Consider the following 17,399-nt stretch of genomic DNA (forward strand, 5'->3'; position numbering starts at 1 on the left):
GCCACAAGGCAGCCTTAGAAAAACCTCATTAAAAAGTTGTGATTAGACTTACCACATTTGTCCTAGAAACTACTGGTGACTGAGCAGTTAAGTTGCATGCCCTGGTAGGCAACGTGCAAAAGAAAGCATCAGCTCATTCAAACTACTAACTAACACTGTCCATTATTCTTTACATCAATTCGTACCCCTTGATAAGGACTAATCAGCTTTAAAAAAATAAGTGTGTGTGAAGTCCTAAAATAAGTCAAGCTCTCCTTCAGCTTCAATCATTAAATCACCTCCCAAATGAAGCTCCACTTCTGCCATTTAGAGAAGGGAGTAAATTCTTAGAATAAGCCAATGTTGTTTGGGGTTGTGTTTTTCTTGTTGGTTTTTTTTTTTTTTTTTTTTTTTTTGCCAGAGCAGCTTATTAGCTTATTGTCATTATGTTTATAGCTATGAAGAAAAGCTGCAAGAAACAGATATTAAAGGCGCGCATTAGAGAGACCCAAATGACATGCAATGGAAAGGAAAGAAAATCTCAAAATTAGATTTACAATAAAAGCTGTTAAAACAAACAGGCTAAAATGGATATGTTAGAGTAACTTGTAGAAAGAAAAATCTGAATAGATATAAAAAAGCAAAATCAAGCTGTTTCTGCTATGTCCTTCAGCAAACAGAGCCTGGGGTAAACCCTTCTTGACTGGTTCAATCATGACAGAGAAGAGATTAAAAAAAATAAAGACCAAGCATGCTTTTACCAACACAAGAGAAAAATATCAGAAGCTGAAAGCAGAGCACTCTGATATGCGCAGCGTGCATCTGTTTCAAAACTATTTATTTCTACGTTAGCAGCACACAGAAGACACCAAGCACAGGCTTACACAATCTCAGCCCACCTACCGTCCTCCTTGTCCAGCACCATCATCTCCGCAATCAAGAAAAGTCCGGGGACAGATGCTTCTTCTCCAGCAGCCTCCGCTCAGGGGAGAAGAGAACAAGTCTCTGGGAACACAAATGAGCTATGGTACAGCTGATCGTCCTTTAGCAGCAAGTGAGCTCTAATTACCCAGTTGTCCAGCTTTTAACCTAGATTGCACTCAGTTAGAATTACACTCAGAAATAAAGCACTTTGCAGATACAAAAGCAGTCTCACCTACTTTTGTGCCTCAGAATTGCAAGGAACTAAAACTGCAATTTAGAAAGAAGGGGGATCAGAGCTGTTTCTTTGGCTCTCACCTTCTAAATGGCTCAATTTACACAGTATAATCTATTTTAATGTAATTGCATTTGATAGCTCATAACCCTGGCTGTTGCAACTACACAGCTTTCAACCTTATAAAGTGTTTTCCCTTTGGATTTAAGCTGAATCTAAATCTGAAATTATATTCAGAGAGGGTAGAATACCTAAGCCTGACTACTGCTGCCTCTGTCTCTCAATTTGTGAGCTTTGCACACTTGCTATTGAATAAATGCACGTATTTCCCAGGGACCCCTCATTCTCCTGTCAGGCTTTCCTGGCGAACTGCAGCCTTCCCGGCTCAGCAGCACCACCTGCAGCCCAGCCCCGGCCCCGCCGCCGCGCAGGTACCGCCGGCCCCGGCTTCTCCTTCCCGGGGACCGAGCGCGGCACGGAAAAGCCCAGGAACGGAGCTTCGCAGGCTGCATCTTAAAGCCAACCCTGTTCTCTTCGTGTTTATAAACGCCCTGGTCCAAAGCTGGGGCGTTACGCCAGATTTGCTCCCGTCAGAGCGGGGACTTTGGCTGAAACCAGACAGTAGCAGGTCAGGGACTCAACTCTCCGCAGCGGATGCCGGCGACCCCGGGCTGCGTTACGCCAGCGCTGCTGCTCGCAGCTAGATTTCACGCATCTGTTGTGACCTAAAACTTGATACTAATATTCTGTGCAAACATTTTGGGTTTGCTTTCACACGTAAGTATTGGTTTCAGGGATTACTCTGGAGAATACAGCTCCATTTTCACGAGGTCGATATTAAAATGAATTTAACAAATCAAATCAAATGCGGTACAAACCCTTCCAGGTTTGCTCCACTTTTCAGAGATGCCATCAATGCGCAAATACAAAGTGACAAGTTTCGGGCCCACGTCTTTTGTCCTTCCTCTCGCAACTCACAGTCCTTATTCGGACAAGTCATCTGTCGTCTCCGCTGCGCTCGTAGGGATTGCGGGAGCAGACGCTTCGCTACCTAGACCAACAACACCGTTTCACTCATCTCTGCCTGTTAATCCGAGAAAACGTTTCGTTCCTGCTTTAATGATACTTCTTCCTCCCCTTTACAACTGATACAACGGTACTCTAAAAAGCATGATAGCAGGCTCAAGTTATATATCCTTAATACCGATTTTTAATTAGATTCCTTATCCCCAGCTGAAGTGGCTTTTCCTTCCCCCTTCATTCAGAATACTTAATCCTAACAGTCCTTGAGCATATTTGATGTTGAATGTATCATTTTACATTGAACTGTTTTCATCTAGCACTTCGAACAACTCCCGTTTCCTAGTGATACTAGTTTGCAAGTGTTGAATATGTATTTTAGCATAAGAGTGCAACCACCATAAATAATCATTTTATTTTAAGAAGTATCACAAGCTAAAAAGGAGGAGGACTTTATCCCAATGATTAAAGTCTAATAGTTAAAAGCATCGGTGCAAAAACTAACAAAACCACAGGCTTTCTAAGTTTGAGGTATTTTAACACTTCTAATATACTATTGGCCTCCATTAGAAAATGGTTAACTCCAAAAATGCTCCATCTTTCTCTTTGCGTTCATTTCAACCCTATCACCTTCAAAAAGGACAAACTTGGCCCAAAAATATATGGTATATTTAAGCTTATATTATTTGGTAATTACAAGATTTTTGATAAAAAAAGAAGTTAGCCATTGTCTATTGCGGCTGACTTCTGTGGCAGAGCAAACTAGCAGACATAGCGCACTTGTAAAAAATAGACAGTACCGGATCAATGTATATTTTATTCCTTTACTGCTTCAGCATTTCATAGAGGCTGGATCACTCCCTTTGCAAACAGATATTTTTAAACACTTTATCTGCTTACTCATTTCACATACCAACAATAAAAAAAGTTTTCTAACCCCCAACACATTTGTACGGCAATTAAAGTCAACTACAATTAACACAATCTGTTGGAATTAATCATGATACCTGATGTCAGTTTACTTTTTTAAGCAGAAATCTGGTCTTTGCAATCAAAACATTTACGTATTTGAGAAATATCTTAACTCTTATTATCTTGAAATTTATAAATGCACTGCACGGTGCGTAGGTTGGCTTGCCCACAGCAAATTCAGCAGTGATTTACGCAGTGGAACTGACTAAAATGCAAGCCTTGAAGTTTTTCACTCTCAACCTTTCTCTTTTTTCCTGCCCCGTCTCTCTTCTCTCACTTCCTAACATCAGTTTCAGGAAGGTATTTGCCAAAGTTCCACTGTAAAAGGGTATTTTCTAATACCAAGTCATGTTGCATCAGTCACGTTACATTATGTCACTTGAAACACACAAAATGATGTTACCTCCCTGACATAACTTGATGCGATGCCACAGCACATCAAGTCAAAAACATTATTGTTGTTATTTTTTCGGTCTGCCCCTTCATCCTCAATGATATCTGTAAAGACCACAGAAGAGTATTATTGGATGTCTACTTCTCTCGGCACCACGGAGCGTGTTTGCCAAGGCAGCTTTTCACTCGCAAAGCCATATTAGAATTCATGGGTGATACTGGTCCCACTCGGGCTAGCACTTGCCCCTAAGGCACCGTTACAGCCCCAGCCTGGGGGCTGGAAGAGGGGGCAGCTACCTCTGAGGCCATGGCACAGCTTGCCAAGTAGCCTTCAGGGATACAAAAGCACGGAGTACATTGCAATCTCTACCCACATGCTGGCAAGCGTCCGCCTTGCGATGCACCAGGAGTACTGGGGAGGGGGGGGACATGACATGTTTCTGCAGTCCGGCCTTCTCCATGCAGTAGTAACTATGAATACCCCCACTGCTGGCAGAGACCTCAAAAGAAGAAAACCCCTCAACCAAACCTCTTAAAATCAAGAGGAGAATTGGATAGTAGCCACAACGCCAGGAATTTTAGATGGTAGAAATCAGACCAGCCTCTGGGGGGAAAAAAAAAAATAAGAAAAAAAAATAGAGTGCCATTTACAGGAGTAAAACAGACCCATTTTTATCAACAAGCTCATTCAAGCTTGATTTCAAAAGGAATTGTTTTAGTTAGGAAAAGCTTCCATTTTAGTCCATTTGTAACCTATGCAGGTCCAGCATCCCCTTTTAACATTCACAGATGAGTGGGCAAGTGGAGCCCATTTGAATCAAGCAGAAAGACATGTACAGAGGTAAAATAACCTCTTCATAAAAAGAGTTTCTTCTCTCGCTCTCACCTCCTGTCCCCAATTTCTCCAGTGAACTTTTAAAAGTGAGCATAATTTCTCCCCGAGCATAACTACTCCATCAACAGCACAGGAGATTCCCAGGCATTACCGCAGTTTGTTGCTCTGATCTCCACATCCCTCCCATCAGGGGTTTGTTTCCTACTTTACTCCTTTTTAAGTGCACCATGCACTAATTTCCTCTTTACCTCTACCATCGCCACCATTATTCCCTTTTATAGAGCAGCTCATGAGATCTCCTGGAAGGAGGCTGTTGAGAACTGTCTGGATAATCAATGGTTCTAGTTTCATTTCCTTACACCACCATCACGCCGGCCCCAAGCTCCTTGTGTTTAATGAGTATGTCTGCGACACTTGAAAGAACTCAAACACCCCTATTAGGAAACCCTCTTCAGATCTCAGTTTTTCCTCCCAGCTCACCTGTGCCTCTCGCTTCTGCGACACAGGCAGCATCCTGCTGTTAGCCCGTCAATCAGATTGAAATGGATACAGGTTGGCAGGCTCCCCCTGACAGAGAGTCACTGGGATTAAGACATCACCCAGTTATTGTTATTATTAAAGGGTATTAATGGAGATGTTAAAAGCCTTCCCTCCTTTTTTCTCCAACAGTCAGGCAAAATTCAGGGGACTCTCGCAACGTACGTCACCCCCAAAAGTGAGGTCAGAGAGAAACACAAACCTTGTTCCACATATGCACAGCAGTAAGAAATTAACCTTGCTTAATTCCTCTGTCATTGCTTAACCCTTTTACCTTTGCGCACAAGGGGCGAGGCATGAGAAAAGTCTTTCTACTGTCTTGCTGGCTAGTTAGATAAGTTCATTCCCTCTTCTCCAACACACGCGCTTTCGACTGGAGCATTATAGACCGCATTAATAACACTACATCAGTTTACTTCAGAGGGCTTCAAGAAACTGGAGGAAGAAAAGACGCCGGGAGAGGGATTCTCAGCCCAGAGGCATGTGACGAGTTTGCACAAGCTCCCTCCCCACGCACCTCTCTGGGGCAGTGAGCATTTAACCTTCTAGTTGTCAGCGCTTCGGCCCCCTCCCACACAGCCGGATCGCACAAGCCCGTGATTTCTCTTCGTGCCCCATCTGACTCCGCGGTGTCGTGGCAGGCGGACTCTCACCTTTCAGAAGCAGAGACTCCAGATCAAAAGAAAAGGGGGGAGGGAGGGGTTGGGGAAGGGAAAAGAGGTAGAGAAACAGGAAAAAAAGCAGCAAAGGAAAGCATCTCCCACTTGCCTCTTTTGCCTGGTATCCACTTCTCCGAGTTAAAGCCCCCCGCCAGCCCGACAGAGACACATTTTATGGCAATTTACGCAACCACGTAAGGCAGCACGGACTGCAACGGGAGCGCGGGGCGGCATTTCGGCACGGTGCAGCCTCGGATGCCACCGAAGTTGGCCCGGTGGTGACACACGCTACGGCCACCAGACCTGATGGCAGGCCCGGTGACAGGGCTGCCGGCCTCAGACACTTCCCGGTTGGCCGCGGCACTCACCGGGGCCGGGGCAAGCCGCCGCCGGTGTCCCCAGCGCGGTTACCGCCGCGCCGCACCGCACGGCCGGGGCCGAGCGCGGGCCGCCGGCCGGGCACGCCCGGGCAGAGAGACCCCGCACCGGCCGGCCTTGAAACCGCGGCGGGGCGGCGGCAGCCCTCAGGGGGAGCGACCCCGGGGGTGGTGATGGGGACCGGCCCGGGCGCACTCGCCGGGCCCCGAGAGCCCTTTGGGAGGCGGCGGGTGGGGGGCTCAGCCGCCCCCGGCACCGGCGGGGCGATGCGGGACAGGGCCGGGCAGCAGCGCCCTGCCGCGGCGCAGCGAGCGGCGGCCCGGCGCGGGGCAGCTCCCTCCGTCCCTCGCTCCCTCCGTCCCTCCCTCGCCGCCCGCCGCCTCCCGCTGCCGGGGCGCCCGGGCGGAGTTGGCGGCGGCACCCCGCGCCCCCGCTCCCACCTACCGTCCTCCTTGTCCAGCACCATTGTCCCGGGCGCCGAGGGCGGCCGCCGCCGCTCCGGCTGCTTGGGGCGCTCCCCCTCCAGCCGCCGCCGCGCGGCTCCGGGGGAGGCGAGGCACCGGGCCGGGCCGGGGAGCGGGGCGCTGCCGAGGCGAGGGGCGGGGGGGGGGGGGGCAGCGGTGCGGCCGCCCCGGCGCTGCCCCGGGACGCGAGTTTGGAGCGGGGCTGCGGCGGGCTACGGTCGCGCCGGGCGCCGGAGACGTGGAGCTGCGCTGATGCACCGGCCGCTTCGCCCCCGGCCCCGCCGCTGCAGCTCGAGTGCCAGTTTAGATATTAAAAAAGAAGAAGGTGGGGGGGAAAGAGAAAAAAAGGTAAGGGAGGAACAATATCGGGGGGTGGTTCCCCAGCTCTGTCCTTTCCCAACCTGCGCTGTCAAAAATTGTCTTAATGTAATCGCGTGTGATAGCTCGCAACCTCTCCCCCCTTTGCTGCTGCTACTGCAAGAGCTTTCCAGGCTTCTAAAGTGCTTTTCTCTTGATTTCACTCTAAATCTAAAATTATATTCAAAGGAAGGGGGGTGGGAGGGAGGAAAGATGTGAACCTATCACTGAAAGCAAAAGCACTTGCCGCCTGCCTCTCTCGCTTGCTCGCTCTCTCTCTCAATTTATGTGCTTTGCACTCTCTCCTGCTGCTGAATAAATGCACACATTTCCCAGGGACCCTCAGATTCCCCTGTTAATTAAATCAATTCATTATGCTCAGATCTGATTAGCAGCCCCTTCCCCCCCTCTTTGAATCAATTATTCAATACACAAACATAATTGCCTGTGCCAGAGGTGTCTAAGTATTAGCTTATTTAACTCCAAGGACACTAATTACCCCTAGGGCAAGGGAACTTTTCTCATTAATTCTGACAAAACACAAAGCACAGTTAAAGTGTGTGTGTATATACGTGTGTGAGAGAGAAAATGGGGGAGCGTATAGCCGAGGAAGGGAGGCATTACTCTAACACACGTGTTACTGTATAAATAAGCTCAATTTTCTTTCTACCTTTGCATTAGATTATTCCCCACATCTTCCCTTCGCTAAACTTGCCTTGTCCCCCCCCCCCCCCCATTTTTTTTTTTTTTTTTAAAGTAAGGAACAGATCGGCATTGCAGTCATGGCAGTTCTGGAGTGAAGCGTTTGCAACCGAATCCAAAAAGAAAAAAAGTACATAGGACTGGTGGGGAACAAAGCAGAATTTGCAAACAGTTTTGTTTACCAAAGCAGAAAACTCTGTGGCAGACAATCCTCTGTACTTTAAAAACCTGTGAAAGAAGTGGCCCTCTGAAGCAGCAGGTAAGATGATACATAATCTAGTATGTACTGGGAACAGTTCTGAATTGTTTACCATTTGAATGAATGTCAGCGCCCACTATTAATGTACTTGCTTCCTACATTTACCATAATGGGCTTGATTTCCATTAGCTGAAGCTGGAACGCTAAAAAGAGCCTAGGCAAGACTGATGCAAACCGAGATCGACCATCATTGTAGTACCTGAGACGCATGACTTCTGGCTTGTATGTTACCCAAATTTTACCTCTCTGTGAACCTCCTTTAAATAAAAAAAGTCTAAGAAAAAAGAAGTAGTAATTGATTCCCCCAAATTAGGTTTTTACTTTCTAAAGACCTTTATTGTTCATGTCCTCAATGTGCACAGAAGTATTGAAGATTTTCTTTTTGTTTCCTTAGGCAATGCATGAGCTGATCCATTAATCCATTTGGCTTTATATATCAGGAAACTAATATTAGCTCAGCTCATCTATTAGCTTTTATTTAGGTCCTCCCATGTTGCATTTTTTTGGACTTTTGTTCAGGCTGGTTCCCCTTGAGGGGAGACAGACATTTTTTGATAGATTTCAGGGGAGAAAACACTGTACATCATCTCATGGGAATTATCCCTTCCCCAATTCCCCATCCTCACGTTCACCCATGTCAAGACAGCCGTGATTAAACTTGCCTGTTTGGCAACTCTGCCCACTATCTTTAAAGCACACCTTGCACACACCACTTAAAGACAAGGGGGCAAACCCCACAAACACCTCCTTTTCTTCTCTCCCCCCGCTTAGCTAAGCTTGCTTGGCAACAAACTTACTGAGCTACATTCGTTCTTTGCAAGCATAAATGTGACTGGGAACATAAAGTGTGTTTCATTAGTGCAGTATGTTTTTCTGTGAGTACACACATATAAGGATAAAAATGCTTTCAGCTTTGTAGCACAACAAACCCTGTTAATTGTCTAGTCTTTAATTTCCACTGTACGGCAAATACTGCACCCACAGGAACTTGGTCCATCTAACTCAATGATTTTTTTTTTTCCTTTCTTTTTTTCTGAAAGAACACAGCAGCGTTTGAAAAAATACCGACCCTGGAGAACATCACGCATCAACTCATTTCTAAGTGTACTTTTGGTCCTTGAGCCCACTTCTTTTCTCACCGTGGCCAAGGAGACTTCTGAGTGCAAAGCCAGAATCTCAGCATCTTAGTATGCAACTCTTGAGCCTTAGTTCTGAGTTTGCTACAGGGGTGACGCAGTTTCATCGAAACAACAGACTTACCGAGTAGCAGGCGTTTGTCTGCATGCACTGAAGCTCAAGGTCACTGTTGGGATGTCAAGGGTAGAACAGGAAGAAACTGAGGAAACAGATATTGACTTTGGTATCAATTCTTAAGCAGCGATGTTCACACTTGAGCTGAGATGTGGTCACTGGAGATGAAAAAGAAAGAGGTGGAGGGAAAAAGCAAGAGAGAAATTTGCACATGTACACGCGCACAAGGGAGCGTCACACAAGGGGAGACAAATAATGCAGAAAAGTACAAATCCCAAAGCATTCCATTCCCAAACACACATCCTGTATTTTGAACAGCCTGCTGTAATCCTACAGTTGCAGTTGTGGGGATTTTTAGGTTTACAGCTTTAATAAGAAGAAGGGATGAACCCCAGTGTAGAGATCCCCACTTTAGGTAAATGACTTTTTTTGCAGTGTGGTGAAGCATAGTTCTGCATGGTTTCAATTATATCTGTTCAGCCAGTCATTTCAGAGAAGTGCGCAAGTTTCAGTAGTTTTTGAGCCTACTTCACCCAGTAGATTGGAAATCCCATACAAAGAATTTTACACACATTTTAGTACCTTGACACTAGAGAGGAACAACTAGATCACTCCTTCGAAAAATGCGTGCATATGTACGTAACGGGCACCATGATGAGTGACTGGGAAAACTTGACACAGATCAGTGGCAGAACTGGGAATAAGCCTCAGTTTCCCGACCCCCTGTTCTCCGGAACAAAGTGCTAAGGCAGCTCGCTGCCGGAGGAGGACCAGACAACACCGTCGCTGAGGTGCCAGTTTATCATTAGCGTGTGGTGTTATTCATTCAATTATGGTACCTTACACACGCCCTGTCTAGGCAGTACTGAGAAGTCATCATGCTCAATACTGCAGAAAGTACAGATAAAGGAGAACAGCTGTGCTCTGCCTAGGAAAGCTTCTGGTCTAACACTAATTCCTGGTGTGGGAGGGAAGAGGCATACAGGAATAAAACCACCCATGTGCTGCAGCAAGGGCTAGGGCTCAGACCTCTGGGTCTAACTTGAGGTCCTTGCTCACTTGCTGCTCTTGCTTTTCTTCTGCTAGTCTTGAGAACAAGCAAGAGAAAATGAAGTTCCTTAAGAACAACGTGCTGTTCTTATTAAATTGCAGAGGAAGTCTGCAATACACTTAAGTCAAGCCTTTAGCAGACCCGTGAGGTTTCATATTATCCTATGCTTGAATGAGGCAGATGACTGGAGCAAAAACCAGCTAATGACATAAAAGCATTCTTCTACTTTCAGTCTCTCTTAATTAAGGAGTTGGTTAATGTTTCAGTGTTGGGAATTATAAAGCTTCATCAGGGAGGTTAATATGTTTTTTATTTTATCTTTTAGCTGACAGGAGAAAAAAAATCAAAACAAAAAAAAAGAGAGGTGATTAAGTCATGTGCCAGTCAGAATCCCACAGTGAAGGCAGCATCAGGCCATACCAAAGACCACTGCTGCACATGGTGAATTTAGCAGCTATTTCCAAAGTCAGATTTCTGAGCAGATGAGACTTTTGTCTGCCAGTTTAGACACATGGGTTTTATTTCTTGAATTCACACAAATAACCAAGACAATTTACACAGCTCTATACTAGATTAGCTACAAAAGATCTCTATGTTATTACCCATTTCAGAATCACTTGCACCTACCTTGCTAGTGTCAGAAGAGAGTGACCATGGGCTTGACCTTATACCACAATTCAGCAGTCCTGTAAAGGAGGAAAATCACAAGTGCTCTAAAAAGTTATGTTCACACAGAACATGGGCTGCAGTTCAAAAGACCACTTAAATGCATACCTGAGATCTACAGACCTCAATTATTTCTAAACTCCTCCTTGATCTACTTAACTTCTCTGCCTATACATTGTAAAAATAAATCACTTGCTTCTGTTACTGCACTTTGCGTTAAATGACTGTTAAATATTTTGGTAAATACGTGCTATTTTTTTAAAAAGAAAATAGTGTGTTAAAAATACAGCATTTCCTTTGATAGAGGAAAAATGGCAAAGCTTCAAAAATACTACCTCTGGAGAATGAGTTCTTTACCACTGTGATATAAGGCTGGTACTTTAAGCCATTAGGCTTTACAATGTGTAATGACCTTTTCGAGAAATTTACAGCAGATAAATTAGTTATTCAGAAGTTTTGCTGCTGTTCTCCATAGCACAAAGCTAAAAAGAAAAATATTTTTTTCAAAAATAAAAGTAGGAAAACCTTATGAAAATAGAAGCAGACCAAGAATTTACAAGTTTATCGGGCAGATTCTGTCCCCCCAGAACAGCTCAGCTGCCATGAACTCCATGAAGTTTCTTTCTACAGGAGAAACAGGCATCAGAATGGTTTTGTGATGGAGTATAAACTACTGGAGGATCAGGTTGGGTCTGACACACTGCAGATCCATCAGCACCTCCCCAGTACCAATACAGCTGGGGAGGAGGGCAGGTCTAAGTCAGAGGATCTACACCCCAAGTGAATGGCTTTAGAGGAAGCCCAGACTTGGAGCTGGGATAGGCTGGCTTCCCCTGGGCTCCAGGGAAAGTGTACTTAGAGGAGATACATCTTTTCCAGAAGAAGCCTCCTTTCTCCTTCTACTTCTCAGAACTTTCCCAGGCTCAGGTGAGATGTGTTCTTCCACTTGTATGGTCAAGAAGTTCTGAACAGTGATGTAAAATTTCAATTCATGCTGAAGTTGAGCAAAAGTTCAGGAATGCACCTTTAGCCCAAACTCTCTGAGCAAGTCACCACACAGACTCTGCCACCTCTTTACACAGTGGTATCTGTGCAGAGTTTCCAGAGACCTTTAAAGTAAGTGGAAAAGAATCCTTAAAAAAACCCAAACCCCAACAAAAAACACCCCAAACCTGATGAGTAAATTCTGGTGACAGTGTTTCTATAACGTCTCTCATTTTTCATCTAGACCAATAACTGACTTTTCTGTACGTCCTTCTCTACTTCAAAGTTTATTGCTACCACAATGTTTTCCTGCAGATAGTCCTGCCTTTTATTCCTTACCTTGGTGGGTGCGGTAGGTAGACGTGAAAGACAAATCTGGCATCCACACATCTGCCTTGGTCGTTTCATGGAGGAATCCAGTGAGACAGTGTCTGGTTCTGGAGTGACACATGGTGCTCTCGGGCTTGTTGCCACATCCACTGTTCTGATCAGAGCTTATTGCTCCCAGCCCGATGTCAAGCAGAGACTAATCAAACGTGAGATGGGTGAACAGAGGCAGAGCCATGGAGCTGGCTCTTCGTAATCTGTTACTATCAGTTCTTCTTTATACTGCAGCAGCCCACAGGTCCCAGTCATGGAGCTAGACCATGACATATTGTCCAAAAATCCCAGTGCCTTTCTTCAATAAGATACTTTATTTCTTCACTGTCTTGCTGCTGAAGAGACCAGGCAGAACTGACACAGCATAGTCTGAAATGGAAAATCATGAATTGAAAAGATAAAATGCAATGGCAGGCTCACGTTGCTTTGTGATGACAATATCCTAAGATGCTGCCAGTGTCCCCCCTGTTTTGTGGCTCCCTCTGACTCTACTTGGCATGGGTGACATTTGCCAGGTCTTTTTAGCGTCATTCTAACAACATATCATCTAAAAATGTTGATTCTGTAGGAAAATGGCTGCTGGCAGAATAGCAGTAGGTACACACAAAGGATATGGCATGGCTGCTGAACACACAACAGAGGAATTCCAGCTATTCCTGTGTCACACAGCCAGTGAGGGTCTGTTGCACTGGACTATGTTTTGCACATTATTTCATCAGCATCCAGTTCAGTCTGGATCTAATGGTGATAATTTTCTTGATCCATTAATGTGTGAGAGGAAAAAACACATCCACAAACCAGAGATGAATATTTTACTTTTTTTTTTTTTTTAAATAAACCCATCTTATGAAATTACAAGATTTCTTTTCTAATCCAAAGACAGAAACAAGTTCGATGAAGATGAAAGTTACTGAAGATCTTCCGATAAAAGCAGGCAGGTGGAGGGTTTAATGAAGGCATACACTATAGTGCACATCTTGCCAACGTTTCTTAATGAATAATATGTGCACTCAGATGAGAATAATATTGATTGAGGTCTGCAGGGAAAGTTCTCTAGCAAAAATTTTTATTCTAGGAGCAGAGTCCTTTTTGGAAGATTTTGATCTTTTTCTGCTGCAACCTTTCTCCTCCCCTCTCTTTGTGCTACCCAAAGCAACAGACAGCCAAAAAATGAAAAGCCTGCCCTGCATCTAATGTATCTATAAGATTCAGAAAGAAATTTATATACCGGTACTAAGAATGGCTGCACCATTCTCCTTAGCTGGTAGAGGGCACAGCAGTGTGTAATTAGGACTGGATTACTTTACTCAGAACTGGAGCAGAGAGCAGATGTCATGCATTAATATTGGCATTTGATTCCACACACTTTCTCTGCCATGTTTGCAAAAACAATTTGCCTCTCTCTCTTGGATCTTGCCTTGCGTTTACCCTCAGGTTGCTGTAATGCAAACAAAAAGCCACCAGTGGCAATATGAAAGTACGTGTAGAAGGATAGGCCCATACAGAGCGGGTAGAGTTTATGATTTAATTCCTAACATAAAATATCAAGTTATTTTCTGATTATGTTGATTAGATTAAAATGGCTGGTATGTTCTACTAGACGCCAGCTCAGACACAAGAGGTCACGACAGTATAATGCATTTGTTATCATAAGCCAACAGTAAAGAAAGATACACCTTATTCCAACTTTATGTTATCAGACACTATCTGTAGAACATATGAGAGATGCATCTCCCTTCTCAAACACAGCCAACCTTTTCTTCACCTGTTTTTCCACACAGGGGACTGCAGTTTTGATTTCGCTCCAGTTCAACATTTCATATACTGAATCCTTCCAGAGGGCCTACAACAAAATTTCACGCTGTTAAAAATATTGGCCCCAATTCTGAACTGCAGCCAGCTTGCATTTGATAGCAGCTTTATGGCTGCAGCTGGGTTCTGGAGGTTTCTTAGGAGTAAAAGATGATCTGCCTTAATTTAGGAGCATCGAGAGGCTGATTACAGTGGTCTATACTACAGCACCATAGAACAACCATAATATACCAGGCAGCATACAACCCAGCAGAGCGATGCTGGCAAACTCTAGCTTCATATATACGGACGCAACCCAATGAGAATAACCACTGAAACTGCTGCGGTGGTATGTCTGGCTTTAAGACACACTGTTTGCCTTAGTGACGGAGGATGCACATCAGACCCAGACCTGCAACACAAGCAACACTCCTGTAGCCCCCATTTGCAGGTGGTAACACCTGTTTGTATCATGCAAGGCATTACCTACACAGACACTTTGGGAAGAGCACCATGCTCCTCTATCCACACCTACATAACCCCGCCTCTGCTGCCTCCGTTGTCTTGTGATGTCAGCCACTGGGGAAGGGAGTGTGTGTGACTGCAGTAACAGGGTCACAACTGAGACACCGGAAGATTTTGTGCTTGTAGACCACCAAGACCATTCCCCATGAAAAAATGTCCCCTTTTTGGCCTACTCCCTGTATGCAATGGTGGCAATTCCCCTAGTCCTAAAGAAGGGCTACGTGTTGGATATCTTAACAAAATGACAGATTACCTTATCAAATTAGGAAAAGACTACTGAAATCCGATGGGCAGGTTCACATTCTTCTGGTCCAGCAGCAAATGACAGAAGTGCAAGCACTGCTATTCTAAAACAAGAAAGTAACTGGAGTGAAATGGCAGTGGTTGCCACAGCTCTCTCTAAGCAGGTGAGAAACTCAGTCTGAAAGCAGTAAAGATAACTACAGAAATGATATCATTCTCTCTGTGAGAGCTAGAAAAGCTTCTCTGCTCGCAGGGAGGTCAAGAAGTGAGAGCCCAGTGGATCATTTGTTGCGTTTTTAATGCTTCATGGCTCAGGGTCAGTCAGAAATCTCTATCCTAAGGTCATGGTTAGGGCAGCCTGGAAAACAATCTTGTTTCTTTTCTGTTACTGGCAAGGCCTTGCTCAGACTCTGCTATTTCTCCCTCTCACAGCCCACTCCTCCTGCTCATCATGCTATGGTTAAATTCACCCTAGGCGCTGACGTATACAGCTTCTCTGGGATCACAATGGCCCAAAGGACTTCCCTGTAGCAGTCCGTAGTGTTGCAACATGATGCAACGAATATCCAACCAAAGCTAACCTTGGGCAGCATTCAGGGGAGTAAAATTCCTTACCACGCCTGTCGATAAGCAAGCACTAATATTTAGCTTCATTTTTAAGTAGCATCACTGATGCAGAACAAGGAGCATGGATGGCAGCAAACTTGTCTTCCAACAAAGTAACAAGTCCTATTTCTGCGGCACTAGCCCTTGCCACTGCAGCAGCATGGCTACACTTGACACACGGGGAAGTGTGATAATTATCCGTCTCCTAACCTGCTTAGGAGACGGTTTGACTTAGAAGAAGCTGGGAAGCACAGTTTAGAGGCTCTGCTAATGACTACATCTGTTTTAAATAGACATATTTTGACTATAGCTTCCATACCAAACAGTCATTGGAGTCAAGCGATCACTTAGCAAGGCTGAGATACAACTCGGCAGTACTTTACAATGGATTTAACAGCTAAGCCTTAAAAGAAAAAATACCTCCATCCAAACACACAGCTGAAGCACAGGCATTTAATGAACACCATTCACTGCTTAAATGTGAATTCACACTATAACACTCTTGCAAATAATCTATAATACCTCACATTGCTAGGATATCAAATTTGCATAAATATACCTCAAATATTTATAAATCAATAGATATAAGCATGCATTTAAAAGTGAATATCAAAAGTGCATTACACACAGAGTTCTTACTCTCTAATTAATTCAAATAATCACATTTTGCCTTATTAAATTAAACATTATATGGATAAAATATAGCTTGCTATCAATTCTAAGTACTAAAATACTGTTAGAAAGGAACAGTAATGCCAAAAAAAACAAGAGAGAGAGAACATGTCCATAGAAGACCACTTAACTGAAATGTAGCTGTAAGATCTAATGCCATGGAATGACTAACAATAACGTATATATTACTTTTAAACAAGTGAGCAATTTTGGCTAACTCTCCACCTCTTTGTCTGGTACTCCAGTTTCAGCCTAGTGAGCTATAACTGTGCAGGATAAGCAGAAAGCAGCAAAAGAGCCTGCTAACCCTCTTGCACATTTAAAAAAGGTCTCCGCAGAAGCAAGGATAATTCCTTATTTCCTCCAGCTGCTTATTTACTTCCCTGCCCTCATTTAATTAGAGCTAAAAAAACAACAGCAACAACTGGCACTGATAGTTTTTTAAAACTCTTTCCAGCTAAGAATCCCTTTATTTATCAAGAGGTACAAAGAAGCACTGAGGACAGCTGTGTAGTTTGGAACAAATTTCTCAGTCAGTCCCACTTTAAAGCTTTTATATACCCAAGAAGTCTAGCCCTGCCTGAAAGACAGTGATTAAAGTTTTTAAAGAGTAAAGAGATTTTTACACAGAGCAGTATGATGCTCAGGACCAATTAAATGTCATCTTAAGTACTTAACTGAAGCATTTTTTTATACACCAGGAATCAGTTAAGTGGAAGGTGCCAAATTAAACTTACATTTGAATTTTGCCATTGACTTAATCTCAAGAGATTAAGCATCGTATTTCAAGAATGATTTCAGAAAGCTTTCAGTAGAACAGTTTCTGTTAAGCTGGCTTCAGGAACACTGCAGAAATCTGAAAAAAAGAAAACACACAAGGGAAATTTGACATACTCAAGAGCAAATAAGTGCATGTAACAACAACAAAAGTGTTGCAATTAAGCCCAAAATAATGCAGGTGGCATCGCATGAGGGGGTGTCAGTCAAGAGAGACTTAGTCTGCACAAGGACATTAAGTGAATTTGTTCTATTTTCAGGCAAGAGCAATAAACCCCAGGTTTTTCTTTCTCCAACATGCGACAAATTCATTTGCCACATGCAATAACATAGAATCATAGAACGGTTTGGGTTGGAAGGGACCTCAAAGATCATCTAGTTCCAACTCCCCTGCTGCGGGCAGGGACACCCTCCACTAGATATAATGATTCACATGATAACATGATATAATGATTCACATGCCCTTTCTCTGATGAATGTTTTTCTCAAGCAAATATGACTTTGGAAAATTTTGGGGGAAAAGGGATATAATTAAACTTTTGGGAATGAGGCAGAAGGTCTTTGCAGCTAAAGTACTAGACTGGAACTAGGGAGCCTTGGAATTTATTCCAGGTCTGGTATATGTTTTTCATAAAACTTCTAGCAAGTCTCTTGGGCACCAAAGCAAAAGTCAGGTGGCTGATAATTGTTTTCATAAATGTTTAGGTGCTCTTGGCACAAACATTTATTTAGAAAATAGAA

General features: G+C 44.0%; 1 protein-coding gene and 1 long non-coding RNA gene across 5 annotated transcripts in view; both read right to left on the reverse strand.

The window, feature by feature from the left end:
- The window catches only part of LMO1 (LIM domain only 1), a 66,480-nt gene extending 55,781 nt beyond the window's left edge, over positions 1–10,699 (reverse strand). Inside the window, exons 1-2 of one of the 4 annotated variants that reach the window (XM_075755130.1) lie at positions 6,374–6,899; positions 883–984 (exon numbers count right to left, since the gene is read on the reverse strand). In XM_075755130.1, coding sequence (XP_075611245.1) covers positions 883–907 — 25 coding nt within the window. In that variant the 5' untranslated portion in view covers positions 908–984; positions 6,374–6,899. Of the gene's footprint in view, positions 1–882; positions 985–5,919; positions 5,941–6,373; positions 6,900–10,640 lie in introns of those variants that run through there. The other 3 variants (XM_075755132.1, XM_075755131.1, XM_075755133.1) reach the window with 3 other exon arrangements.
- A 3,918-nt stretch (positions 10,700–14,617) lies between these two features.
- The window catches only part of LOC142601930 (uncharacterized), a 147,097-nt gene continuing 144,315 nt past the window's right edge, over positions 14,618–17,399 (reverse strand). The window contains exons 9-10 of the long non-coding RNA XR_012835506.1: positions 16,619–16,737; positions 14,618–14,707 (exon numbers count right to left, since the gene is read on the reverse strand). This is a non-coding gene — a long non-coding RNA (uncharacterized LOC142601930). The remainder of the gene's footprint in view (positions 14,708–16,618; positions 16,738–17,399) is intronic.

This window comes from Balearica regulorum, chromosome 5, assembly GCF_011004875.1.
Source record: "Balearica regulorum gibbericeps isolate bBalReg1 chromosome 5, bBalReg1.pri, whole genome shotgun sequence".
Lineage (NCBI taxonomy): Eukaryota > Metazoa > Chordata > Aves > Gruiformes > Gruidae > Balearica > Balearica regulorum.